This window comes from Microchirus variegatus (assembly GCF_963457635.1).
Source record: "Microchirus variegatus genome assembly, chromosome: 5".
Classification (NCBI taxonomy): domain Eukaryota; kingdom Metazoa; phylum Chordata; class Actinopteri; order Pleuronectiformes; family Soleidae; genus Microchirus; species Microchirus variegatus.
This window is the reverse complement of record NC_139806.1, coordinates 20,642,297-20,669,551: the sequence shown is the minus strand read 5'-3', so window position 1 is coordinate 20,669,551 and position 27,255 is coordinate 20,642,297. Positions and strand designations below refer to the sequence as shown.

The 27,255-nt window shown below is 40.0% G+C and overlaps 1 protein-coding gene across 1 annotated transcript; it reads left to right on the top strand.

Moving 5' to 3' along the window:
- Positions 1–1,178: 1,178 nt before the first annotated feature.
- On the top strand, positions 1,179–24,710 carry egfra (epidermal growth factor receptor a (erythroblastic leukemia viral (v-erb-b) oncogene homolog, avian); the record flags this gene model as incomplete). Its single annotated transcript, XM_083889605.1, has 27 exons — positions 1,179–1,211; positions 1,959–2,145; positions 2,757–2,888; positions 3,005–3,073; positions 3,264–3,382; positions 3,750–3,891; positions 5,103–5,219; positions 5,916–6,042; positions 6,127–6,200; positions 6,286–6,373; positions 6,522–6,721; positions 6,811–6,943; positions 7,359–7,449; positions 7,914–8,071; positions 9,934–9,972; positions 10,132–10,276; positions 10,507–10,629; positions 11,812–11,910; positions 14,279–14,464; positions 14,896–15,051; positions 16,809–16,884; positions 17,710–17,856; positions 18,408–18,505; positions 18,591–18,758; positions 21,293–21,340; positions 21,452–21,545; positions 22,361–24,710. 27 exons carry the CDS (start codon positions 1,179–1,181, stop codon positions 22,696–22,698), a joined length of 3,387 nt encoding a protein of 1,128 aa, XP_083745731.1. The 3' UTR covers positions 22,699–24,710.
- Positions 24,711–27,255: the final 2,545 nt, after the last annotated feature.

Here is a 27,255-nt window from a genome sequence, read left to right as displayed (position 1 = left end):
TGTGCGTATGGTGGTTGTGTTTATCTGCAGCTGCGTGTGTGCAGGAGGGGTGTTAATCACAGGTGACCCTTTTTTTTTAGTGCCAGTCAAAACCTGTCTGACCAGCTTCAGCACAGAAAGATGACCTGACACCTAAAACTGCATTCATTAAGAAAGGGGCGTTTTGTCAGTATCTGCTACACTTTGTTGCATATGTTTCAGCTTGAAGGAATTGTATTTGTTGTTATTGAAAGTAAAAACGAGTAAATGTGCGTATTCAGTACGCCTCAATGTAGTTAAAACGGCTGGGATTATTATTCATTAGAGTTTTAGATATTTAAAGTGGCTGAAGAAACACACTCACAGATTTGGTGTGCCACATAGAGTATCTCGTGAACATGTGGCACACCAAACCTTTTCTCCGAAATGACACAGCGGGCCTGTAGATGCTGGTCACAGTGGTTGTTTTAACTAGCCCGGCTTTGCCGTGGAAAAACTCCGGCCTTTTCCAGAATAAATAAAAGTGTCTCGCTTTGACCACCGTGCCAGAATTTTTGCTTTGTCATTGAGATTTGACTCCCGTTGTGGATGTAAGTGAGCTCGCTTATTTTTTTACGTGAAAGCTGGCCAAGTTATGACTACACAGACCAAATTCACAAACACACACACTCTTGTACAGCATTCTTAGTGAAGACACTTAAAGACATAATGCATTCCCTCGCCCCTCGCCCCAAATTGAACCACCATAACGAAATACCTATCCCTTAACTTAACTTAAATCCTATTCTAACCCTGGTTTTTTAGATAGTGTGGTTTTTACAACCCTGAAAAAGTGTGAGAACCAGCTAAAATAGTGTCCTCACACACACATAGACAGAGATGGAGCGAGAACACCAAAAACCGAGCCAATGTGTTACATAAGCAGCGGCTGTGTCTGACTGAGAGCATTGCAGAACCTTGGAAAAATGCTTGAGTGACACTGCTTTGCAATGCTAGGTGATTTACATGCAGTTCACATGATTCGTTTTCGAAAAACATTTAAATAAAAGCCTCACCACTTATTATTATTTTTGTCTGCAGTATGCCAAGGAATCTCCAATCGCTTAAACCTTCTGGGCTCCAAAGAAGACCACTACCAGAACATGGTGAAGACCTACAGCAACTGCACTGTAGTCCTGGAGAACCTGGAAGTGACCTACATGGAGGCGCACCGTGACCTGTCCTTCCTCAGGGTAAAGATTTAACACAGGGACAGAGGAGTTGGTGGTGGTGGGGGGTGGGGTCGGTGGTGGGGTGGTGGGGTTACCTGTTTTTATTTGCCTCTTTGGTGGTCTGAAGTCAGTCAGCCAGATAATCTGTGTCCTGGATCTTCACAGACTCTTCTCCCACTCTTATCACTTCAGTTCAGATAATTAGAATCAGTGCAGAGTGAGTGAGCCCATTGGAGGGACATATGATTCAGTGTGTTTGTAACCCCTCTACCTCCAGCTGTAACGACGAGGTTGTGAACACTGGGCAGATGTGAGGAGAGACCACACACACACACACACACACTCAAATGCAATCTTGCACACACAAAATGAAATGTGATATCATGCAGTCAAACGGGCAGTGAAGGGCAGTGTTTCTTTTTTGAAATTTCTGTTTATTTTTCTTTTACAAAGACAATTTACAATATTTCTCACTTTTCTCTAACAACAGTTACTGATTCTGTGTTTGTATATTTATACATTCATATATTTTCACAGTGATTAGGATTTAAATTTTTAATGTCCTGTAGTTTATTATCACCTGTCATAACATTACAGATCTATTTATTCTATGACTTTGTTGTTGATTATTCAAATAATGAACAAATAATGTATGAAACCCCTACCTATCTATCTGTCTGTCTGTCTGTCTATTACTCAATTAATCAAGAACATAATAATAATAATAATAATAAAATAATTCACAAATCAATTGTTTTTTTCTTCCAGTCAATTGAAGAAGTGGGCGGTTATGTCCTGATCGCCCTCAACTCAGCCCCGAGGATTACTCTGGAAAACCTGCATATAATTCGAGGTCATTCCCTTTATGAAGGAAAGTTTGCTCTCACCGTTCTTGCCAATAAAGACCAAGCTACAGGTCAGAGCACCAGAGAGATTGTTCTTCCAAGGCTGACGGGTAAGTCCAACTCTCCCCTTCAGTGTTTCACAGAAACCTGTTGCTGAAAATACAACTTTTTGTCTTTTTCAGTGCTTAACAAATTTATTAGACCACCTGTCATCCATCCATCCATTCATCCATCTTCTACCACTGTATCCACCTCCACATGAGGGAGGCACTGGTGCCAATCCCAAACCACAGGGACACACAGTGACAAACAAGCGTCCACTCTCACATTCACATCTGTGGCCAGTTTTGAGTGTCCCAATTAACCTAATCCCCACCACCTCAAAAACGAGAAAACTAGAATATTTTAGAAATCTTTCAAAAACCTGTCATTATTTATTTGGAAAATAACTGAATTCACCTTTTTATACCCAAATTTAAGCGGCCTTTTTTCTGTAAAGCAGTACATCTGAAAAGTCATGGACGGTAATAATATTTATATGTTAGCTTTAAAAATATCATTTTGGTTATAGCTCTTCTACATACTGGTGTATTAACCATGAGAGAAAAACTACCAATGCTGTTAATTTAGAGCAACCTTACATTGGGTGGTGGCGGTCTAATACATTTGTTTGCACTTTACAATTAAGTGTGCAGATTTATAAAGTCCATTCTCCTCGCAGAAATTCTCGAAGGAGGCGTTAAGTTCGGGCCTCACCAGCTGTGCAACGTGGAGACGATTCAGTGGAACGATATTGTCAACGCGGACCGCAAGCCTGTCATGGAGCTCCCAGAGGCCAGCAACAACCCACTTTGTAAGGAACACATTTTACTGCAAAATACAACGCTAGCTCATTTAATTCATCGTGAATATCGAGATCATTTCCCAAACATTTATATCTGCTCAGAGTTGTTTTGTTTTTTTTAAAAGGTAAACCATGTGACTCAAGCTGCTTCAATGGTTCATGTTGGGCATCTGGTCCTGAAAACTGTCAAACTTGTAAGCACTGATCTCTTCTAATTTTACATGTTGAATGTGTCATTGTTTGTGTACAGTGTGCTTTCTGTTTTTGCAAACCAACAACAGCAAATTAAAACCACTTTAAAACAGCCTTCAATTCAATTAACCAAAAAACCATGTCTTGCTGCTACTTGTCAGTCCCCTGACTTTGTCCTGTTCTTACCTCCAGTAACAAAGCTGAACTGTGCACAGCAGTGCTCTAAGAGATGCAAAGGACCTTCACCGATTGACTGCTGTAATGAGCATTGTGCTGCAGGCTGCACAGGACCACGGCCCACTGACTGTCTGGTGAGAGAAAGACGCCAAAGAGCAGGGGAGGAGTGATGATACAATCAAGGGTCTGGGGAACAGACGAGCTCGAACAACAAAATAAACTGAATGTCTCGTACTTCGGCAGTAAATTTGGACGAGAGGCCTTTAACAAAACAAACTCCTGACTCAGCAGCATCTGTTTTTATGATCAGAAGTATTGTTATTAGTCTCAGTACCAACGACACTGATTAAGTCTTTTATTTGGCAGAGGCTCAAATACCAGAGTCTGCTCTCCCAATTTCTCTGCGCAGCTCACATTCTGCAGGATGGAATGCAGTGTTATCATTAGAGTGGGGCTCTGTTTTCATCCCTGCATACAGGATGACTGTTGTTTGTGCTGCAGGCTTGTCGGGACTTCCAGGATGATGGGGTGTGTAAGGACTCGTGCCCGGGCCTCTTGCGTTACGACCCCAATCTGCACCAGCTGGTACCCAACCCACATGGAAAGTACAACTTCGGGGCCACGTGTGTCAAGAGCTGCCCTCGTAAGAAAAGCTTAAAAATCAGTACTTGTGTATTTTTATCTTAGACTGCTCTGATAAAAAGAGTTATGCTGCATTCCGTCTGCATCGGAACTCGTGTTAAGTCGGAACTGGGAGTGTTGTTGTTAGCCCAATACCAGTCGATACCAGAGCTCTACATGGTATTTTGCACGCACAAACAGTGTAGCAACATGTCTACGGTAAAAAAAAATATATAACAGTACTATGTGTACGCATGTTTCACTGTGAAACAAATACGAGAAGGTAATTAACAGTTACTATTAACAGTAATGTGTTGAGGTTGGTGAGGTTGCTCGGGGTTGGAAATCTGGAGTTCTGGGTGCTCTTGTGTAAGGAACACCCCATAACCCAGGCAATTCCAAGTTCCAAGCCTCTCAAGTCTATTTGACGTTAAAATGATCAGGATTTGTGTACCTAGGTGAACAAAAAAAAGTGATTAAACTGACTTCCATTGGCCTTGTGCTGCTTTTTTTCCACCCTTGTGTCACCCACGTGACATGCCTGAAACAAAACAAGACATAGGAAGTAGAAAACAACAACGTAATGATGCTCATTGACGATGTTACAGTCATTACTATTTTGTACCTATCTTATTGTTGTGACAGAAATTAAAGCTGGTATTTGCCTGGCTGCCAGAAACATGCAAGGTGAAGAGGTAATTAGTGTGTACTCTGGCGCTCTATTGGCGCTGAAGCCAATAAGAACCTGTGTGCAGAGTCATTTAAACACATTCCCTTGCCATTATTTTTATATCCGCACCTAAAAGGTACACAAGAAGCAAGAAGCTGTTTCCTTGACAGTCAAGACAAATAAAACTAAAGTTATTAGGGCCTCACTGGCCAATATCAAAACACATCATGCATGATTACGTGCATTTCCACTTTGCTGTTTGCTGAAATCATGCCCAGGTTGTCTTCACAGCAGTGAGGCATTCAGTGGTTACACTGCACAGCTACAGTTTAATTATAAACCGTGTAAACAAGGAAAGAAAATGATTGAGTTTGGGGGGCATGTTAATGCAAGAACTGTGTTTCCTCAGTTTAACTTACTCACTGCTGTCGCACTGCTTTACTGACAAATACTTTACTGTCTGGAGCATAATCGTCCACCTACAGTGACAGATGGCATTATTCTGTATACGTTTAACTGCTGAAGGATTCACCAGACATGCTTTTATTTTGCAATTATTCCAGATAACTATGTCGTGACGGATCATGGGGCCTGTGTGCGGACGTGCAGTGGTAATACGTACGAGGTGGATGAGGGCGGAGTCAGGAAATGTGCCAAGTGTATTGGACTGTGTCCCAAAGGTAGGGATTAAACTCTCCCTCTCTCTCTCGCTCTCTCTCTCTCTCGCTCTCTCTCTCTGTGCAATCTGGGGAATCTTTGTGTCTCAAATGCACAGCAACACAGTTTATAGTGTCACTGAATACATTAACTTGTCATCTGTGCCACCATTTTACTTCTTTGGCCAACATTCATTAACAATTCTACTGTTTCCTAGCTTCATACGATCTAATCTAATCTGAAGGTTTCTTTCTCAGTGACGTAAACAAACAGATATCGCGAGGAACCCGTTGACAAAAATTGCTGTCAGTTGGTTCAGCCACTAAATTTCTTATGTGTCTGGCACAAAAAGGTAGAATTGCTGCCTAATTGATATGCAGCCACCTGCAAAACTGCAGTTAAAGGTAGAAGGGAAGTGTGATTTTTTTTTTTTAATGGAGTATTTTCAGGTCTGGCCAGTAAGTGTTGATAATAAGGTAGAGAGAAATATATTTAATTCAGCCTATAATTTATGATTAGTCTTATATCATTAGTCTGTTAATGTGCTCGGACAGTCAGGCTAATCATTTATTGTCATGGTAAGAGTAAACTTTGTTGATAACTGACACTTGCATTATATTGTTTATTATTCTGAATCATACTCGTGATCCTTGTGATTTAATTTAGATTCATCCACATTGTTCGAGGGTTTTTGCGCTGACGTTTGCTTTGGTTTGCAGTATGTAATGGACTCGGCACAGGAGACCTGACTCGCACGCTGTCTATCAACGCCACCAACATTGACTCCTTTAAAAACTGCACAAAAATAAACGGCAACATTGCCATCATCAAAACATCGATTCATGGGTATGTGGAAGACCTTCACAGCGCTGAAGCTGCAATTCCAGTCGTTGACCACAAGGTAATAGCATGTATTTTCTCGTTTCTCAGGGATCCATACACCAAAACACCAAAGATGGATCCTGCCCAGCTTGATGTGTTCAAGACAGTTAAAGAAATTACTGGTAAGACCATAAAAACCTGAGTAATACATTACACATTAAAATACACACAAAAGAGTTTCACTATGAACAAACAATGTTGCTTCAGGATACTTGTGGATTCAAACGTGGCCACAGAGCATGAGCTCACTCAGCCCCTTTGAGAATCTGGAGATCATTCGAGGAAGAACTAAACGGTATGTTCCTTGTAAAAAAAAAGTTTCACAACTGCTTAATCACAAGGAATGAGTTTGTTTTTTCAAGAAGTGAGTGTTTCTTCAAGGCCGTCGTAAAATGTTAATTTTTTACTTCCCCACCTGTTTCACCTTCTGTGACTTTTGGTAGTGGGAGCCGCAGTGTGGTTGTGACTCAGCTCGATGTCTCCTACCTGGGCCTTCGTTCGCTCAAAGAGATTAGCGACGGGGATGTGGTCATCGTTAAGAACCAAAACTTGTGCTACACCAATAAAGACCACTGGAAGGTGCTCTTCAAATCAAACAGCCAAAGTGCGACTGTTTTGGAAAATTCTAATGCTGACTCGTGTGGTAAACAGATTTTTTTGTGTAATTTAAATTTAGTCAAGTGTGCAGGAAAAAAAAAATCTTGTCTTGATATTGTGTGTATTTGTTTTTAGCTCTGAGAAACAACACTTGTGACAGGAAGTGTACCACAGACGGCTGCTGGGGTCCCGGCCCAGACATGTGTTTTGCCTGCCGTGACTACAGCCGTGATGGGAGCTGTGTTGACTCCTGCAACATCCTTGAGGGGTGAGGGAGGAATCTGAACTTTAAGCTCTTAAATACAGCTTTTCTTATTCTAGACAAACAAACAGAATGGAATCGGAACATCAGAACTGCGTGCTGGAACGGTAACCCCTTCAAAGTCTACTTTCATACCATGAGCATTTCCCGACTTTCAGACAAGTTGGGGATTTGTTACTGCAAACAGCACTAAGACTAAATATGATCCGAGGTATTTTGAAACAGAATATTGTAGCTGAGATGGCACATTTAGGCACGTGTTTATCTTCGCAGAGCCCTGTCAAACATTGAATCTCGACATGCTTACAGTTTAACTTCTGCCCTCAAAAAGGGATCAAGAGTTTCACTTCACAAGTAACAGTTTGAAATGAGAGGCGCCAGCAGTGAGAGTCTGTAAGCTTTCTTTGTGTTGTTTTTGCAGAGAGACACGGGAGGCAGTCATGAGCAAAACCTGCGTGGAGTGTCACCCCGAGTGTCGGCGTATGAACGGGACTGCAACCTGTAGTGCACCTGTACGTGTCACAGTTTGCCACCCAGCATGAAATCCATTTCAAAACTCTTTGTGCTATCAATTTCTCTTCATTAGACCCTAATGCACTGCAGTCACAAAACAGGTTCAGCACTGAATATGCTGTGAGGCTGTGGGATCTTTTATTAGCTCCTAGTACCATCTTTGATGATAAAACAAAGTTCAGACACTTTTCCAAGGATGTTAAAGGTTCCAAATATAGTAGTGAACATGCTGATAAAAAAAAGTTTTACAGAAGTATTAAAATACAGCATTTGATTGCAATAAGTGTATCAGTCTAAGCTGGATCACCCAATATGACTGGGTGTTTTTTCTTTATAAGGAAAATGGGTGCAACTCCTTTTAAGAAATTACTATTTTGGGACAGGGAAGCTTGTGCAATATTTACTACTACCCCTCTCAAGAGAGTTGTAAACATCGTGAGTCTCTTTCCTTCTTTGCTTTCAGGGTTCTGGAAATTGTACGAAGTGTGCCAACTTCCAAGATGGACTGTTCTGTGTGCCTCGCTGTCCCCAAGGCGTGCCAGGGAAGGATGAAGCACTTGTGTGGAAATACGCAGATGAGATGAAAGTGTGCCAGCTTTGCCACAAAAACTGCACTCAAGGGTAAAAAGCAATGTTCTGCCAAGACGAGAAATGGCACTACGTTTCCTGCTGTCTGCACTTACATTGGTGCTGTGACTCTGTACAAGCAAATAGATACATATAAATGAAGTTCGAGCACAACTCGGCTTGACTTGACTCTACTTTTTATGCATTTCCATTACTGATAGTACCTGGTGCTTTTTTTAGTACCTGCTCTGGTCAGGTTCCAAGCAAGCTGAGCCAATACTAAAATGTGACGTCAACAGACTGCCGGCCACTGATTGGTCAGAGTGTGTCGTCAGTTGAAGCGCCATGAGTGCAAGTTCCGACACAAGAATCAAACCAAAAAATGCCAAACTGTAGATCAGTAAAAAACACTTAAAAATCCTGAAAACGTGCGTTAATCTCGAACATTTAGCAAAGGACATTTCTAAAATCAGCATTGCTGAAAGCCGGCGATCGTGAGCTGAATAACAACCTGTTCAGTGGTATTTCAGTTCAGTGTCATTACCTCGTTTATAAAGCCCTGAAGGTTCATAACAAACAGTTCAGTCACTGCTGAGAACGCTGTATTGTATTGTAAACTCGGGCTCAGCGAGATTTCTGAAAAAACCTGTTATGGTTACATAAACATGCAGTTCTCTGGAACAGCAGATCGTCCTGCTCCGGGCACTAGTCCGGGGCACATCCGGTTGCGAACATTGAACCGCAGAAGAAGAGGAAGAACGTCCGTTTTTCACTCGCGACAGTCAGTCTTCTGACTCTGCGTCCGACTCCGGGTCAAAGTCGTAAAGGGACTGCAGCGTGGAGACGTAACGAAGCCATTTTTAAACACTGTTAAAACAATGTTTTGATAATGAGTAGCAGTGCATCCACCGTTCCAGAGGGGGGAGCTGCGCTTCTGAGAGCTGGTGTGCTAATTACGTCACTTCCAGGTATTGGCCAATCACAAGACAGTTGGGTAGGCTCTCGTTGGCTGGCCAATCACAGCAAAGTCTGTCTTCTGGGGGTGAGATTTCAGTCTGTAACGGCTTCAGTGAGGAGAGATTTCTATCGGCTCATTTACAGCAAGAGTAGAGCCGAGTAGTGCTAGAGCAGTATGTAAATAAGGCAATGGCCTTGCTTTATGAAGGCTGCCAAATTGTGACACCATGTTTCTACAGCAGCCAGGAAGGACAAATTAGCCAAAATGTGTTTTTTTTTTTGTTTTGAAGTCTAAAGTTACAACATTATCGAAGCAAAATGTGATTTCCTCTGGTATGTGAAGGCCACCATAGTTCCCTGACCCTGGGTCATGATGTGGGACTGTTCAATCTGTACAATCTCACCGTTAGATGTCACAAAACAAACACAAATGTAGAAATTGTACAATTTTAGACTTTAAAGCAGGATAGGATTTCCAGAAAAAATGGGATTAAATCTTCCCCATTTTGCTTCGCACACCATCGCAACCTTTTTATTATAAAATAGAACAATTCCAACAATTGAAAGCAGACATAATGATCTCAGTGATGGTCACTACCACGAATGTGCCATGTGATAGTTGATGATGGTATCCTTGTAACTATTACAAACAAAAATTAGTTATGGGTTGTGTAAACTGTCACAGTCTTATGCAAATGTTAACTTGCGTGTATTTGCTGGTTTTTGTGTTTCATAATCGATACGTTAAGCCTCGTCGATTGCTTGTTGAACTTGGCTGCGTCTATTGGCAGAAATCAGCGTGTCATAATGTTTTGCATGCACATGACAGAACAGAAATATGATAACTGACGTGGACGACTGTTCACTGGAAATCAATATTCTCGTGACTGTGAATTATCAGCATGAAGTCACAGTTAAAGTGTATTTGCATCACAGTTGTTTCATTGATTTGTTTACAGGTGCATTGGTCCTGGTCTTGAAGGCTGCCATATTAAACGGTGAGTTAACACAACAACACTGTTCATTGGTGCTTTAGGACACACATTCTCTGCCTTGGTTTGACAGACTCTAATCACACCTCTCCTTGTTAGTTTTATTCTCAAACGTGATCTTTTTTTTAATCTGCATTCCTAAATCATCTCTCACCTCTCTTTCAGCCCATCTGGTCTGTCCATGGTTGCAGCTGGTGTGGTTGGAGGGCTGCTGGCCGTTCTTATTGCAGGCCTGTCTGTTTTCGTGTTGCTACGCCGACGCCACATCAAGAGGAAGAGGACCATGCGCAGGCTGCTCCAAGAGAGGGAGGTGAGTCGAGGGAACTGCGTCTTCATTCTTGCAGGGGAAATGTCAATATATTGAGAGAGATGTGCAGATTACAGGGATGTCACTTAATGCTGAGATTACGTTTTATTTCCAGTGTTTATTTTGTGTGTGTGTACGACTTGTAATGAAAATCGATTTGCCATAGTTAAACGATCACTAATGCTGTTTGTGAGACTGTGTGCAAGACAAGCTGATTTTTCTTTTTTTCTCAGTTGGTTGAGCCTCTGACTCCAAGTGGAGAGGCACCGAACCAGGCTCTGCTGCGGATCCTGAAAGAGCCTGAATTTAAGAAAATCAAAGTGCTGGGATCAGGGGCTTTTGGTACAGTTTATAAGGTAATAACATACCTCAGGTTTGTGTCTGAAAACATTCCACTGCACCTCTACTGCAGCTGGGACTCCAAAGTATGTTATTTGCCAACTCTACTCAACATAGAAGTGTGTGTGCTTTTTACATCTGTAGTCAGTGTTTCAATTTGACACACATTTTGCAGCACTGATTTCTGATGTGTCACTTTCAGGACTCATTCGTTCTGCTTATGTAACTGAACTGGACCCATTAATCACAATGATTTTAAATTTACAAATAAACTGTGGCAGAAATGTTGATATATGAGTATCGCAGCATTATCTTTTGTGGATAAGCCAGTATGATACTCTGTAACATGATACTGGTCAAAATCACTGGATCATATATTGGGAAGAGAATAAAAACTGATTCAATCTGTAAATGCTTAATATCATGTAAATGCACTCACCAAGCACATACTTACTAAACTGTTGGACCATTATCATCAACCACGTAACATATTTTATGCTCAAGGTTGCACGTTTCTTTTCTATTGTGACAATTTTCATAAAATGAGGTCAAATGACTTTGTATCACTTTGCTCAAGGTATCACTATCCCCTGCTGTTGTCATGAGCCCTTAAGCACGATGCATATCATTGTGCCACGTTATTGACACACACGCACACCCTGACACAAATATGTGTCATTGTGGTGATGCACAGGAACAAAAAAAAAATATCTGGTTGAAACATTTCAGAAAAATAAGCGTTTAAGTGCTATTTCAGGGTCAAACATTCCGTTTGGGTTGGAATTAGATTGAACCTCTTGTGAGGATTAAATGATTGTTTTTTATTTGTAAAGGTTAAGGACAGGCTCATGCCAAAGGTACAGAAATACTGGCAGCAAATTGCGAGTGTGAAGTCTTATATTCATATATAAAATGATTATATTGTTGTTATATAGGCTAATATTTTACTACCTGTTCAGATCATTTGTTTTACGGTGCTTAGATGCACGGGGTAAAATAAAAATAAAATAAAATATCACACTCTAAAATGTAATAAAGAAGTATAAAACTAATGTAAAAAGTAGGAAGTTAACTGTAACTGTACTTTGTTATATAGTACAGTATGCTGATAGAATGTGCTTCTTATTATGTACACACTTGTGTTTCATTGTTAATTCAACTGTGTTTCAAGCTTGTTAAATAACCTTGTGTTCTTGCAGGGCCTGTGGGTTCCAGAGGGAGAGGATGTGAAGATCCCAGTGGCCATCAAGGTTTTAAGAGAGGCCACATCACCAAAAGCAAACAAAGAGATCTTGGACGTAGGTTCACTGATTTATGTGCTAACTTTTTGAACTCCCAAGTTTACTGTAACACTGAGTCAGAACTTAAACAGTGATTCATTTCAAATGTTATTCCCTAAAATACTACAGTGAAATATGTGTGATGCTGGTGGGGAATTACAGTTGAATGTATGAAAGTTAAAAAGTCTGATTATCACACTGCTGTTGTGACTAGATTAAAAAAAAGGGTCAGACACACTTGCCAGATTATAAATTATAAAACCTGCAACTTATTTGAAAAAGTAATGAGCTGGTATTTTCCTTGTAATGTAGAACGTTTCATGTTTGTACACTGTGACCCTGTTAAAGCCTGCTGGAAATAGGATTAACTCCTGCTTGTGGGTGTTGCTGTGTAATCCAACACTGAGGTGTTCTGGAAAAGGATGCAATCCTGAAGCCACACGGAGGAAAACAACCTGTTTTTAATGCATTATACTGTATGAACGGCTGAATGTGCATCTCACATCCTGTCATTTTGTGGTGTTGTTGCTCAGTCACTGTACATCTGGATGTCGTGCGGAGTCTTGCTTTTTAAATGCCTCTTTCTCACACTGTCAGAGATGACAGAGCTCCTAAAAGTAAAATAGTTATTTCCCCAAGTAATGCTGCCTCTGTAATATACAGTACAATATTTGTGATGCAGTGAATGCACTCATGGAAGGAAATCTACAAAATAAGCTCCGTTTGAATCTGTGTTTGCACATGCCTCCTGAGAAGGCCGTTGTTGGTGGATTATCCACACAGTTTGCTTTTCTTTTATGACGGCAGAGAGTTTCCACTGGTGGCTGCTGGGAGACTTATTCCAGCGAGTGTTTGTTTGCGATCAGTTTCCAGGATAAATGTTGATACTTACACCAGCAATAGAGGCTGTGAAATTCAATTCAACTCTAATGTCAGGCCATCCATTGTTGTGCAGAGCAGAATGAAAGAGCCATAGATCGTTGGTGTCCAGTATGGATTAAATTACATCAGGGTAAATATGATAATAAAAACAAAAGGTTGCTTTCTTCTCTGCTGCTTTTACATCATCGTATTACTTTAATTAACAATTCCTTGCTGTATAATTTGAATCTTTATGATATGTTTAGAAGTACAGCGAGTCGTCTTTCAGCTCGAAAGTTGACACTTAATCCCATGTTGTTGTTCCCATGATAGCTGTGCCGGCAGCATATGAATAGATATGAAAAATGAGTGATAGAAAATGTGCTGCACACACAGATGTCCTATATGAACGTGTGAGTCAATGGGTTTGTGTTTATCACGTTTTAATGGGGACATATTATGCAAAATCAACTTTTTAATCATTTTAATACTCATGTTTTTGTGGTCCTCCTCAGTCTAAGTACAGGAGATAAAACACGATGTTGACTTCCGCACTCATTGGGACGTCACAATTTGTAAATTCCTGGAATTGTTGTCTCGCAGAGCTCTGCTTTGTCCGTAAAACACGCGAGAGTGCTGGTGAGGGCAACAGTATCCAAAACCGGAGGTTCGCGAAAAAGTTATATTCTTGGCTCCACAGTGCAGCACAGAGTTCTACACAAACGTCCAGCCTCAGAGGATTTATCTGTCCAGTGGATGCATGTTATATATGACGCCAATGTGCCTGCTAGAGCCTGCAAATGATCACTTTTCCAAATGCTAACTGCTGATTTTTAAAGAGATACTACTAAACAGAGCGTTCTGAACGGGGCTATTTTTACCAAAGCATGTCACAGACATGTTCATTAGGACACCAGGGAACTAGGTTAACTTGGCAAAATAGGGTATAATATGACTCCTTTAAACTTTTTTACTTTGTTTGCATTTGTTAATTCGTTAACTTTTACATTCTTTTCTGCTAAGCACTAAGACACCTGTGTATGATAACATGCTGTATGAATATTAGCCTGACCTAGAAAAAGATTTAGAGGGCTAAAGTATCAAGAACTTTGTTTTTTGTCTTTGCAACTTAAATCAGGGAAATATGATGTATAATAATGTATATAAGGGTTTTCCTGTCTGTGGAAACACAAAGTGATGCATTTCACATCACCACTAATGGACGGAAGGCGCACACATTACAGCTACTCTAGTAACGTTAAATGGCAGCAAACTTTAGGTGAATTAGAACCAGTTCTTAGAAACACGAGTGAAGTAGTTGAAAGAGAACAACATGGACGTAGAGTTGTCCTTTCAGAAAGCTCTGAACCAGAGGTGTGAAGTTACACACTGGATCTTTAACAGAGAGAATAGAGTAAAGAAACAACATCAAAGGCGAGGGAAAGCGAGGAATACTTTTTGTGTCAAGTGATTATGCAAAGAGATTAACTTGGGTTTTCTTTTTTTATATGCAATCACTCTTCAGGAGGCTTATGTGATGGCCAGTGTGGACAACCCCCATGTGTGTCGCCTGCTTGGCATCTGCCTGACCTCCACTGTGCAGCTCGTCACCCAGCTGATGCCGTTCGGCTGCCTGCTGGACTACGTCAAAGAGAAGAAGGACAACATCGGCTCTCAGCACCTGCTCAACTGGTGTGTGCAGATTGCCAAGGTGAGAGAGAGCAAACCCAAAGACATGGAGTTACATGTGGAGTCTGTGGGTGTGTTGTGGTACACACCCAGTGTGTTTGATACAATAGGAAGTTTTAGAAGTTAGATTAGCTACAGTGTACACTGCCTCTTACTGTCAGAGTTGTATGAATAGATTGTAATGTATATGAATTTGTAACAAGAAGGACAAGAAACATTCAATAAAAAACCAGACAAAAAGACCAAAAAAAAGTCACCAAAACTATGTTTTCCCAGTCCACACATTCGTTGTTCTGTCTTAAATAATATATTTTATATTGTATTGTGGGTGACACGCTCAGATCTTTTTTTTAATCATGTCTGATAGAGAAAATGACCCGTGTCTTGAGAGCTTGTGCAAAAAGGACAGTGTTTATGTAGTAACTTGCACTTACACGGTTTGTTTGACAAAAGGGTATGAACTACCTGGAGGAGCGCCACTTGGTACACCGTGACTTGGCAGCCAGAAACGTTCTAGTGAAGACTCCTCACCATGTCAAGATCACAGACTTTGGTCTGGCTAAACTCCTCAATGCAGATGAGAAGGAGTACCATGCAGATGGCGGCAAGGTTGGTACCAAAAAAGCAATAGTCTGTGTGTCGCATATAAATTTGTTTTTGTTGTTGCACACAGAGTCGTATAGTCTTGAGTATTTTGCAGTCATGGCCTTTTACAAACATGACAGATGATTTCCTGTGTTGTGCCATTGCTTTAGATTGTATCTTGTATTAGTGAACTGACTGAAATGATCAGATAAGTTCTTTTTCTTAATAGGTTTTCTTTGTGAAACTGAAAACACAAAGATTCCCAACCCCAGTGATTAATGGTCCCTGAAATAAATGTACAGTATATATGTATACACAACCTTTTTCTCAATTAAAACAGCAGTATGTAACTTTAAAATACAAACAAATGCCCATTGCATTCAAACCATTGTCAAATGAGTTCATACAATACTGATCAAGACTATCAGCTCCTCACGACTTGGTTTGTTTTATGTCAAGACAGACAGGCAACACAGCGACTTTGTGCTAGTAATGTGCTTAACTGTGATCCGGTTTGAGTTGCAATGAAGAATTGCAGCCAAACGTTTTTCAGACGTGAATTCTACTGGTAAGAAAAACTGCAAAAAAACCTATCCGCAGTTTGATGGCATAAACACTTCTTGTCCCCACCCGTCCCTGCACTGCTGCTGTATATACACAAACGCTTAAGTTATGTCTGATAGTATTGCTTGACAGAGCTCATTTCAGGTGAGGGTCAAAGCATTTAAATCATGTATAATAATGTTTCTTTTCACAGACCAAACTGAGGCAGAATAATAACAACAACAAAAAAATCCCCCAAAGTTACACACTGCAGCTTTAACGTAGCAAGATGTGCTGGCAACATATTTTTCTGATATTATCTTTCAGATACTATTACCGCCGTATATTTTTATAACTGATGATACAGTTACTTGTGATACAGTCTTCAGACATATCGTTGCCTGTCCACAGCAGAAGGACAGATGTGGACATGTCAGTTCTTTGAAATTTATCGTGACTCAGACATTTGCAGCTGCTGAGATTTCCCTACACTCATTCCAGTTTAGTGCAACTCTGCAAGACGTTGTTAATTAAGTAGTGCAGGACAGTTTTCCATAGAAAGACGAGTCGAGCCAGACATGATAGGACCAGGACGAGCCTTAATCCTCGTGCAGGGAAACATTCCAGAAACCGTTTTTTTAAGCTCCATGTGGTGACAGCACTCTGCTTCTTGTCTCCTGTAAACTGCAAACTCTACAAAGAACTTTGTCCATGTGATTTTGTACCACTAGGTGACAGTACAGTGACACTGTACTAAATATACTGCAGTGTTTCACACACTTTTTAAATATAGCAAATCATTGTGACCCAATTCACAATATAAATAATGATGGGAGAAAATGTGTACATGCTCTAATTCTTAAACTATTTTTACTGGCATTTCTGCCAGTGAACACCTATTGCTATTTTGTATAGGTAATACAAGGTATCACAAGGTGTATGTGTATGGTATTTAAAACATACAAACATTTATCTTCAGTACACGACTGGAAAGAAAGTATCAAAATATTGTTAAAAAGAACACAATTCATTGTAAGAACGTGCTACAGCACTGTGAATAAAAGAAGCCAAAAATGACTTAATACTTTAAGATGAAACAGATGTGTGAAATATTACCTGTAAAGTGAATCTAGTTGAAAACACATGACGTTCACTGCTGCATACACTAAAAAATAAAAGTCCAGTGAAGCTTGTGGGTTAGAATTTTTAAATATTTGACCATTGAATCTTTTTCGCAGGTACCAATAAAATGGATGGCTCTTGAATCTATCCTGAACAGGACGTACACACACCAGAGTGATGTATGGAGTTATGGTGAGTCTATTTTTCTTTATGTTGTCTCTACCCAGAGCCTGAGCTCTGCTTGCTGTATCCCAGATTGAGCCTGAATCTTTGTGCAACGTCAGATGTGTAAAGCAGCTGGGCGATACTCCTGAGTAATGGTGACAGTCTCACAGGAGAAATATTTATTCTTTTCTAAATAAAGTGAGTTAACAGCAAGTGAGACCGAGAGAGAGAGAGAGAGAGAGAGAGGGAGAGAGAGAGAGGACACTTGTTTTGAGGCTACAGGAAAGGATGTTTCTTTTGGATCTAATACGGCTTGTCAACATTTTTAAAAACTTGCCAGCATCTGCAATTTTTACGACACAGGTAGTGCACACCTACACACTCGCAGTCTCAGGTGGACAATATCCTGTCGAAGAGATTGTTACCACAACCCACAAAAACGCTTCCTCCAGTCCAAGAGCAAAAGTACTGCGTGCACTAATGCCCCCACACACATACACTGTACATACATAGAAATCAAACAGAGCACATATTTCTCGATTGGGCAAGCATCCAAATCATCGTTTCCCAAGGTTTTTATCTTGCCTTCCGGCTCCGCTCAATATGGCAAAAACATCAACAGACCCTGGCAGAAGAGTCAGGCTTCCTTTCCTCCTTTTCCTTTCTTTAGTTCCTCCACCACAGCAATGCATCCTGCTTACTCCCACTACTGCACACCAAGCCAATTTGTCAAGATAACAGTTTGGACTACGGAAGTCAACAGTCTGCCACTCTCATTTCTTCTCTTTCATGGGGAGCAAAAATACAAGTGAATGGCAGCCGGTCAGACTGACATTTCCTTTCTTTCTGTAGGTGTGACGGTCTGGGAGCTGATGACTTTTGGGACCAAACCGTATGATGGGATTCCAGCCAATAAAATAGCTGGAGTTCTAGAGAAAGGGGAGCGACTGCCTCAACCACCGATCTGCACCATCGATGTTTACATGATCATGGTGAAATGTAAGCTCCGCGCGCAGCTGGGTCAAACCTCCACTATACAAACTCTTTTTGTTATCTGTGATGTGGTTTGTAAAGTTCTTAATTAAATGCAGTTCAGATGTTTTGTTTGTTTTGAACATTTGAACATTTGAGATAATGGCATTGATATTTGTATACGTTTACCAGTGTGAATATTAGCAACATGTCCCAAACAATTAGTGTCTAATTAGTTGCTTTTCAGCAGATTTTTGTTGTTATTGTAATTGATGTATTGATTTATCATTGAACTCTTTGAAGCAACAATGCCAAACATCTCACACATCTGATTTCAGCTTTCAGAATCTATTTAGGTTTAAGCAATTCTTTCATTATTATTATTAAGATTATTATTATTAGTAGTAGTAGTAGTAGAAGTAGTAGTAGTTGTAGTACAGTAGTAGTAGCCAAGGTGCATACAAAAACATTTAATGATATCATCTTAGACCTAGTGATTCCTGTTGTTTTTGCTGTTTCAGTGAATTTCTGTTGTTATTTGTGTCAGTAACTCTCAATAATATCTGTGTCTTGTACAGGTTGGATGATTGATGCAGACAGCAGACCTCGGTTCCGGGAACTAATAGCCGAGTTTACAAAGATGGCACGGGATCCTCCCCGTTATCTCGTGATTCAGGTATATTTTTATTCAAAGTGTAGTTCATTTCTGAATTAAACCGTCTTTTTGTTTGATAATGAAACAAAAACTCTTCACTTTCCAGGGGGATGACCGCATGCACCTACCCAGTCCCACAGACACTAAGTTCTACCGTAGTCTGATCAGCGGGGAGGACATGGAGGATGCTGTGGATGCAGACGAATACCTGGTGCCACAACATGGCTTCTTCAGCAGTCCAAGCACCTCGCACACTCCACTGCTCCACTCCACAGTAAGCTACATCATGCAAAAGATGGTGTGAGAGTGTCTGTGTCCCACTCTGTCTCATGTGACATTTGCAATGCATTTATTAAAGATTCTAGAGCCATGAAAAAGCATAAAAATATGAAAAAGTCATATAAGATTTTACCTGTATTAAAAAACGGCAGCCATCCGTGGCAGGTTTTCACCTATAAGTGCCTGAGCTCTCATTTTGAAGCCTCCAGAATCACAATTTGAGCCTAAAACCAGGCTTTTATTGGACAATTCCAGCTGTCAAACCCACTGTTGTCCACTCAAATGTGCTGCACTTTGACCTCTATTTTCCTCTAAATAAAGAGTAATATGCAAAATTGACATTATTGACATCAGAAGACCTTAAAGTACTGATTGAGACATTAACTCCTGGGGCAAATGTTTACTGACATTAAACATCAAGCTTATTGACTTTCAGTTCTTTATCAACCAGCAGATTTGCCTCCTGTGGATATTTAGTATACAACTTGCTGTTGGACTTCACCCAGGAAACTGGAAAACTGCAACCTTCAACAGTCTTTAAAGTTTATACAACAGTCTATCATATAAAGATTTACAATGGATATAATGCAGAGTATAACAATAAGCATCAAATGTCAAGTATGAAATTCTTATCAGCGTGTAAAGACGCATATAGCAGCAGTAAAGTCACTGATAATATATACAAGTAATATTAATATTGTACAATGCACACTTTTTACAATTACTAAAAGGTTTCTTCAGCACTACTTTTTTTTTTTTTTTTTTTACTTCTGAAAAAAAAGAGAGGTGACTCATATCCACAGCTCATGTGTCTGTGTGCAATTTCCACAAGGTGGCATAGTTTGATTACTCTGAGAACGCCACGTAGGAGTCAGAGTTGCTGTAAAATTAACCAAGTACAAATAAGTAAATAAAAGTGAGGTATACAGCGTACAGTGTGCATATACAGTATATTATATTTACAGTATATACATATAGTGTGTGACAGTACTTTCATATCAACAAATGACACTACACAAGATTAGAAAATTGCATGAAATTGGTTTAGTTCTAAACTGTAGCAGATGTTGTCCAGGTTCACCGCCACATGTGCTTCTAATCACAGAATTACTGGAAACTGAGCTCCAGATAATTGTCAGTGTAGATTTACCTGGAAAAAAAAGTGAATCTGTACAGTATGTGATGAGGCTGAGGAACTTTTATTACGGACACACGCACGCCAGATTCAATCACACCAATGTTCCCTGTCCAAACGGTGAAAGAGGAAAAACAGCTGTTTTAAAGGAACGGTCAAATTACGCAGGAAAATGTGCATTAACTGACTTTGTAGCACGTCCTCCGGCTCTGAACATCTCACCATCGTTCAGTGAACTGCTTGAAATTTTAATTGTGCTGTTTTAACCGTGTTTTGGGAAATGGGTTTTCTGCATTAATCATTAGCCTGTGAGTCAGAGCGGAAATGAACGCACACTCAGCCCTTCATTTCTTTTTTTTTAGCTTGTTGAAACCAATCAGCTTTCACAAACTCTTCACTCTCTAGTGTGAGATCACACAGAAGGTGAGAAGAGTGAGAACACTGGAACTAAGTTTCCCCAACTTGAAACCTGACTGACTGGTCATACTCGTACCTGGCCTGAACCCTGAACCCTGAAACTCTGTTTAACTTTCACCACTGGGACTGTTTCTCCTGTACCTGACCCCTGCCCACTCGTCCTCATCGTCGTCCAATCTCCCACGTTTCCTCCCAGGTGCCCTTTGATTGATGAGAGTGAAACAAGGAGAACTCTTCTGCCTCAGGTTCAGTGAGTGTCATGCGTAGGCCTGGCTCTTCTACCTGAGGTAGTTGCCAACCATTGACAGCCTGGTTTAATTACCTTAGCAGGCAACCGGGCGAAAAGTTTAAAATCTTTGTCCAAAAAAAAACTCAGCAGAAGCTTTTTTAATATTACCGTTAGGGCTTTTTGTTGTTGTTGTTGTTTCTTTGTACAGCATGTTTAATTTCCTTTTCTTGTTGAAAGTAATTGCATTGCCACAGCTGACATTCTGTTCCCCTTTATTTGCTCGGTTTCCACAGTTTAACACGCTCTCATCCTTTGACTCAGACGCGTGACAGATGCAGCAGAGCTTGTCTTAGCTTAGTAAATATGAATTTGCACCGTGTGCATTTATTTTGATCCTCATCAGCTTGTACTGAAACGACAGCTATGGCTCCACGGGTGTCGTAAAAAAAAAATTTCGCCATCACCTATCAAGGAAAACGTATTGTCTCCTGAGAGGCTTTAAAATAAATCACAATGACCACAGGAGTTACGCTCACATCCAGCAAGCTATAAATAAAAGAAGGAAGTTGGAATCACAGACACGCAAAAGGAAATGCGTGATGTAAATGTTGAAACTGAGCACAGTATTACACTGAAAATGTCAGTTTGGTGGCATTTTAAACAGCTCACTAATATCTGTAGTGTCAGATAAGAAATGTGTTTGTTGTGATGTCTTCATGAGGCACTGACTCGAGTTTAAATTTTGCAGAGTCTCAACAGCAGCATCGGAACGTGTCACGGCAGAAATGGATTACAAGTAGGTGAAAACGCTCCGAAATGCACTTAAAGCAACAACCTTGCTCTGTGTTTTTAGTGACTCACATTATTTGAGTGCCACAGCCCTAAAAGCCTGCGTCCTTTGTTACAGAACGGATTCCCGAGCAGAGACGGGAGTGTCGTCCTCCGGTACATTCCTGACCCCACTGACAAATTTCTGGATGATGCCTTCCTGCCAGTACCAGGTGAGGGTTCTCCATCCTCTTTTTTTCAGACAAACCCTTCTCTGGCTCTTCTGTTTGCTTGCATGACAAAGTGGGACACCCAGTGGACAAGAATCAAAGTGTTCAACTTATTCCTGAATATTTTCCCAGAGTGTTGTGGACCATTAGTGGAGGAATGATTAGACACAGTGGCTCAAGTAGGGGATTTAAAATGGATAACAGCTTGAGGCAATGCTAGGGCCAAAAAATCCATCATACATGTACAATCAATTTTATTTCTACAGCTCATATTCACAAATCGATTTGCCTCAGTGGGCTTTATGAGTTGCACATGTAACGACATCCTTTGCCCCTCCCAAACAAAGCCTTTCAACTGGGAAATAACTTCATTCATACTGCTAAGGTCTTTCCATGGAAACTCCTGTATCTTAGATTTAAAAGTCAGCTGTTTAACATCAGTGTTTGATTTATAACTACTTTATATAAAGTACCACAGTGTACAGTTATATCCAAGTGGAAAATGTTGCACAGTGGCTCCATAGTATAGGAAAATGAAGCTATATCTATATAACATCAATGCTTGGGAAATAGCACATTTTGGAAATATTTACCATTAATGTAAAATCTTATGAGGCCACAGGTCATAGAACCACAAGGTTACCACGGTAACCGCAGTGTTTCCAAGCTGCATAAGGCAATTACGCTTTACCGCATGTCACCCCCTTTTGTTCAGTCATATCCTGTCAGTTCTCTGGTATCTGCTATTGAAATAAAAATGAAAAATCACAATGCTGAGACACTGAGTTTTCTCTCTAACACAGTTCACTTTATTACAGAATATATTAACCAGAACGGTGTCTCCGACATGATGAATCCCATTTACCAACAACCGGGTCTGACTCGCACACTCCTTCCCACCATCTCCTCAGATGACACGGAGACGGAATATTTGAACTGCTTTAAGAACGGAGCCGACGGGCCCGAGTACCTAAACGACATCCCGTCCCCTGCCATCCTCCCACACATCGCCAACGGCAAAATCCACAGCATTCAGAACTACCAGAACAGCATAGACAACCCTGATTACCAACAAGACTTCAGCCCCATGTTCAAGACACATGCAAATGGACACATCCCAGCGGCGGAGAACGCAGAGTACCTGGGTCCAGACTGACGACTGGGTGGATTCAAATGAGAAATACAAGACAGTTTCTCCTGAGCAGTGGTGTCTTTGATGGGAGAGCATATACCTAACTGGTACCATCAGTTTCCATACATGTTGTGTACTGTCTCACAGAGTCAGGTGACAATTTGCAGCTTTCCATGTTGTTTGCGTGTTGTCATAACTCATGTAAAACTGGTCCCATTTCAAAGACTCTTCCTCTTACAGTCAAACAATAAAGGGCCTTTTCTTTGTCTTAATGAAAGCTGGACGAATGCTGATTCATCATATGACTCAGTTGACCTGAGAGTTTCTGAACTAGACCTAACCGTTCCCTAGACCTAATCTCTTTTGAATATCTCAGATAAATGCTCTACTCAAAATGCTGTATACATGACCCAAATGTGACTGTGGGGGGATTTTGATCGAAGGATGGAAATGCCTGAATTCTTTTGGGAGGCAGAAGCTTCTTTTACAAGGGAAAGACACTGGCAGCTCAACCTGGAAGCACACACTTTAGGTACACATGTTCGTAGAATCACAGGTTCAAGAGACACAATCAGCGAAAAAGTATTGATACGTTCGAAATGAAAGGGTTGACGACACACAGTGGAGCACTCAGCTTGACACTGATATGAAGCCTCACAGAAGAATTTATCTCTGAAGTCAAGAAGATGATGAAAGGGAGTGAGATACTGGATTGACTGTCGGGCCCTCGGGCCCTGACGACACTCTTCCTGAAGGATGAGTCAATGAGAAAGAAGGATGTCGCAATGTGTCGGATGTACTGTCGGTTTAAAGGGGAATACTGTTGAATTATGATTATATAACTTTGAACATGTTACCTTTGTGCTCTAAGATAGTTCTATATCTGTGTGTATGTGTGTGTTCTTGTATTTGTTAGGACCTTTTCTGCCACAAACCCTGTTATAGGACCAGTACTCCTCATGGAGGCCAAAATCTGGCCCTAATGAGGCAGAAACTTATTTCTGAGAAAGTCTAAGGCTAAGATTTAAATTCATGTTATGGTTAAGGTTAGAGATAACGCTTTGTTTAGGCTGTCCAAGTGATTGGAGGTCAATGCAAGTCCTTAAAAGGAGAGCTGTGTGAACCCGTGTGTTTGGTTGTGTGAGTCAGCCTTTCTCGTTTGCCCTTTGTGTGATACCACGGCAACTATGTTGAGAATGTGATGGTAAATATGGGAAATGTGACTGTGGTCAGATTCACACTGCTCCAACTTTTTTTTGCTGAAATCTTGTCACACTTTTGAGTGGAAATGTGTTTCTGTGGAAACACAATGTTGGCTAAACTAAACTCTTTCAACTTTTAATGTATTAGTCTACTTTCTCAGGGAGCTCTTTTCCAGCCATGTTACTCCCCATTAATAGTAAAAAAAAAAAATGAAACTCCAGACTAAACTGCAAGTGTGTACCTTCTCTCTACATAAAAGTAACAGAATAGGCTGATAACAGTAGCATTCCAGTTAATTTTGTGTGTCTGTGTGTGTGTGTGTGTGTGTGTGTGTGTGTGTGTGTGTGTGTGTGTGTGTGTGTGTGTTTTCTCATTTTTTTAAATAAATGCTGGTTCAACTGTCTTAGTTCATGCGAGTAACTTGTTTGAATTTTGAACACAAATAATATTTCCCTGTAAACCTGATATATTTTAGAGACAGTTTAAATAATTCTATGTCACTTGGGAAACTAAGAATGTGTCTAATGTTTGTGTTAATATATCTATTCTATTGCTGGGAGATTTTTCCTTGTCTCGTTTTTGTTCCCCATTGGTATAGAACATTGTTTCACGCAGGATGTTGAGACTACCACAATGATTTTTTGTTCCTATCTGTTAAGTCTTGCAAGAGGATTAACTTAGCAAATGTTATTCCTAGTTTTAAAGGGATATCCTATTGTAGCAAGCTGTAAAGCCTACCTTTGCTGATTTTACACAGGTACATGTACAGAAAACAGTAGATGTTGCTGTAATATACCCCAAAACAGTTACCTATAATTTATCAGTACACAATTTTGTCACATCATAAGTGAATATGCACTTGTTCCTTAATTGTAAAAAGTGAATATGAATAAATATTTTTTTTTCTATGGAAATACATGTGTATGTGTTGTGTGTTTTTCTTTTGCAGCTCTCAAGATGATTGAATGAAGATGACGTTTTGCCACCACAATGTGATTTAAAACTGCCATTGACGAGCAAATCAATCGCTGCTTGTGGAAATGACCTATATTTTCCGTCTTACTTTTATTGTGGTAGGTCATCTGTTCAAAAGTGATGATTTTATTTTGAAAGGGTAAAATACCGGAAGTCGGAGAAAGACAGGAAATGTAGTGCCAATTAAGACTGCAAACAGTCTCATGCACTTTTCGTGGTTTGTTTTAACACCTGGCTGCAAGGGCATGTGGTCTGTAAATATTTTATTTGGTGTTATGTGTGTTTTTAATTGTTTTTTAATCTAAGTTAGCACTTACAGTTTCATGTGAATGTGAATGTTATGCTGGTAGCATCACTTCATTTTTACTTCATTAGCATCTCCACTTTTATCTTCCACAGAATTGTTGTTGTTAAAGAACTTCATCCAGTGACTCCATCAGATGCTATTAAGGCTCTGGAGTATGATTTCAAGAAAAGTCTGAAAAAGCCAGAGAAGCTGTGTGGTTTTTGACCGTTCTGCTAGGTACAAGAGAACTAGCCTAAATCACCACCTCTTGTCAGGTCCAGAGCTCATCAATAATTTATTGGTGTGCTAATGAGGTTCAGACAGCGCAACATTGCACTGATGTGTGATATGGAAGTTTCTCTGGTGGAAGGATGGAAACATCAGCACTGAGCTCATGTATTCCACATGAAAGTTCATCTATTTGGCGCAGCATCATCGCCCGGTTGTGCTAATTATGGATTGAAACATCTTGCTAAGCAGCATGAACGCCTGTTTCCCCTCGGTTCACAGTTCATCGTGAAAGACTTCTATGTCAATGATGGTGTTACAACGGAATGCTTGTAACACCAGATGAAGCTATTCAGCTTGAAAAGGAAGCTGAGAATCTGTGCATAGGTTTGTGAATTTGTGCATAATTTCTACAGCTTGAGTGAGCTTTCTCTGTGTTGTGCAAATAATCAGTGACTTATCAAAACTAGTCAAAGAGCAGGTCGTCCCTCAGTTTGACCTAAATAAATTATTAAACTGCACACCATTAAAATATATTAAAATATATATTATTTGAAATATTTGACAATATGCAAACTGTATCAGGTGAAGAAACCATCTGTGAAAAGTATAAATATATAAATGCTGAGGCAGAGTTCTTCAGATTTTCTCATTTATACCGATGAAAATGTTTGACCAGCTCAATCAGCAAACCGGCGAAAACAGTTGACTTCCTTTCAAACACTTTTCTGCCTCATCAGGACTGTTTGGATGTGCTTTGATCAGATCTGATTGATCGATTGACAATATGCATTCACAACAACAAATTGATCATTAATCCAATCTTGTTTGAAGGGTAGATTGCATCAATGTACCAGTTAATTGAATGTAACAAATGTAATGTATTGGATCTTACATTTTTAAGAAATGTTCAAATAAACTCTGGAATGTGTGTGTGTGATTGTTTTTACTCAAAAATGTAAACTTATATAAATAATAATTGATGTATGCTGTCATAATAACCAAATAAAGGAAAATAAACTGCTGGCCCTGAACGGAGAAAAGGCCTACACATTAATATATCCATTTACCTCACATGGTTTGGCTATATTATTATTTTTAAATCCATTTTTGTTTCAGGCGCCATTGTTTTCTATTCTATTCTAGTTGAACATAAAAGACAACACTTCAATTATTGTGTTTCTGGCCGTTTAGACCAGACGACACCAAAGATTGTTCTAATGCAAGTAGTACAGCACTGAATGTGATATTAATATTATTTATTATGCATGCTTGAATTACATGAGGAAGTTTATGTTAGCTAAGTGTGCTTAAAACATTTTGTCAAACAAAGTTATTATTATTATTATGTGTTGATATTTTGGAGCCTTACTTTTGTTGGCTCTCTCTGGTTAAAATGGGGGAGAAAACAAACTTCCTAGTTTACAAAAATGTATAGGGTATAAATGTATGATGAAGTTAAGATGACAGCTAGCTAAAATAATGTCTTGTACTCTGTAACAAGTAGCCAATTACTTTTTAACACTTTTCACTTTTAACACCAAACTGTGTCATAGTGCCATAATGAACTTTCATCTCTTTTATGACATGTTTAACTTCTGTATATACATCTTTTAACTGTTTACACTGACTGACTTTTTAAAGGCATGGTTAAAGCTTTGGCTTCTGGAATACGAGACTTGATCAAGGGAACCGTTCAGCCAATATCTATGGTTCCAAGACGGAGCAGTCTCACTGAGGAAGCTCCAGCTCACATGCAGGAAGTTGATGACTGAACTGTAGAGGAAAACGGACTGGTGGACTTCATTGTACAGAACTTGTATATTGATTCTTTTTTTATAATTTCCGTTATTTTTGTTGTTTATTGTTGTGTTTATCAATGTTTTTAG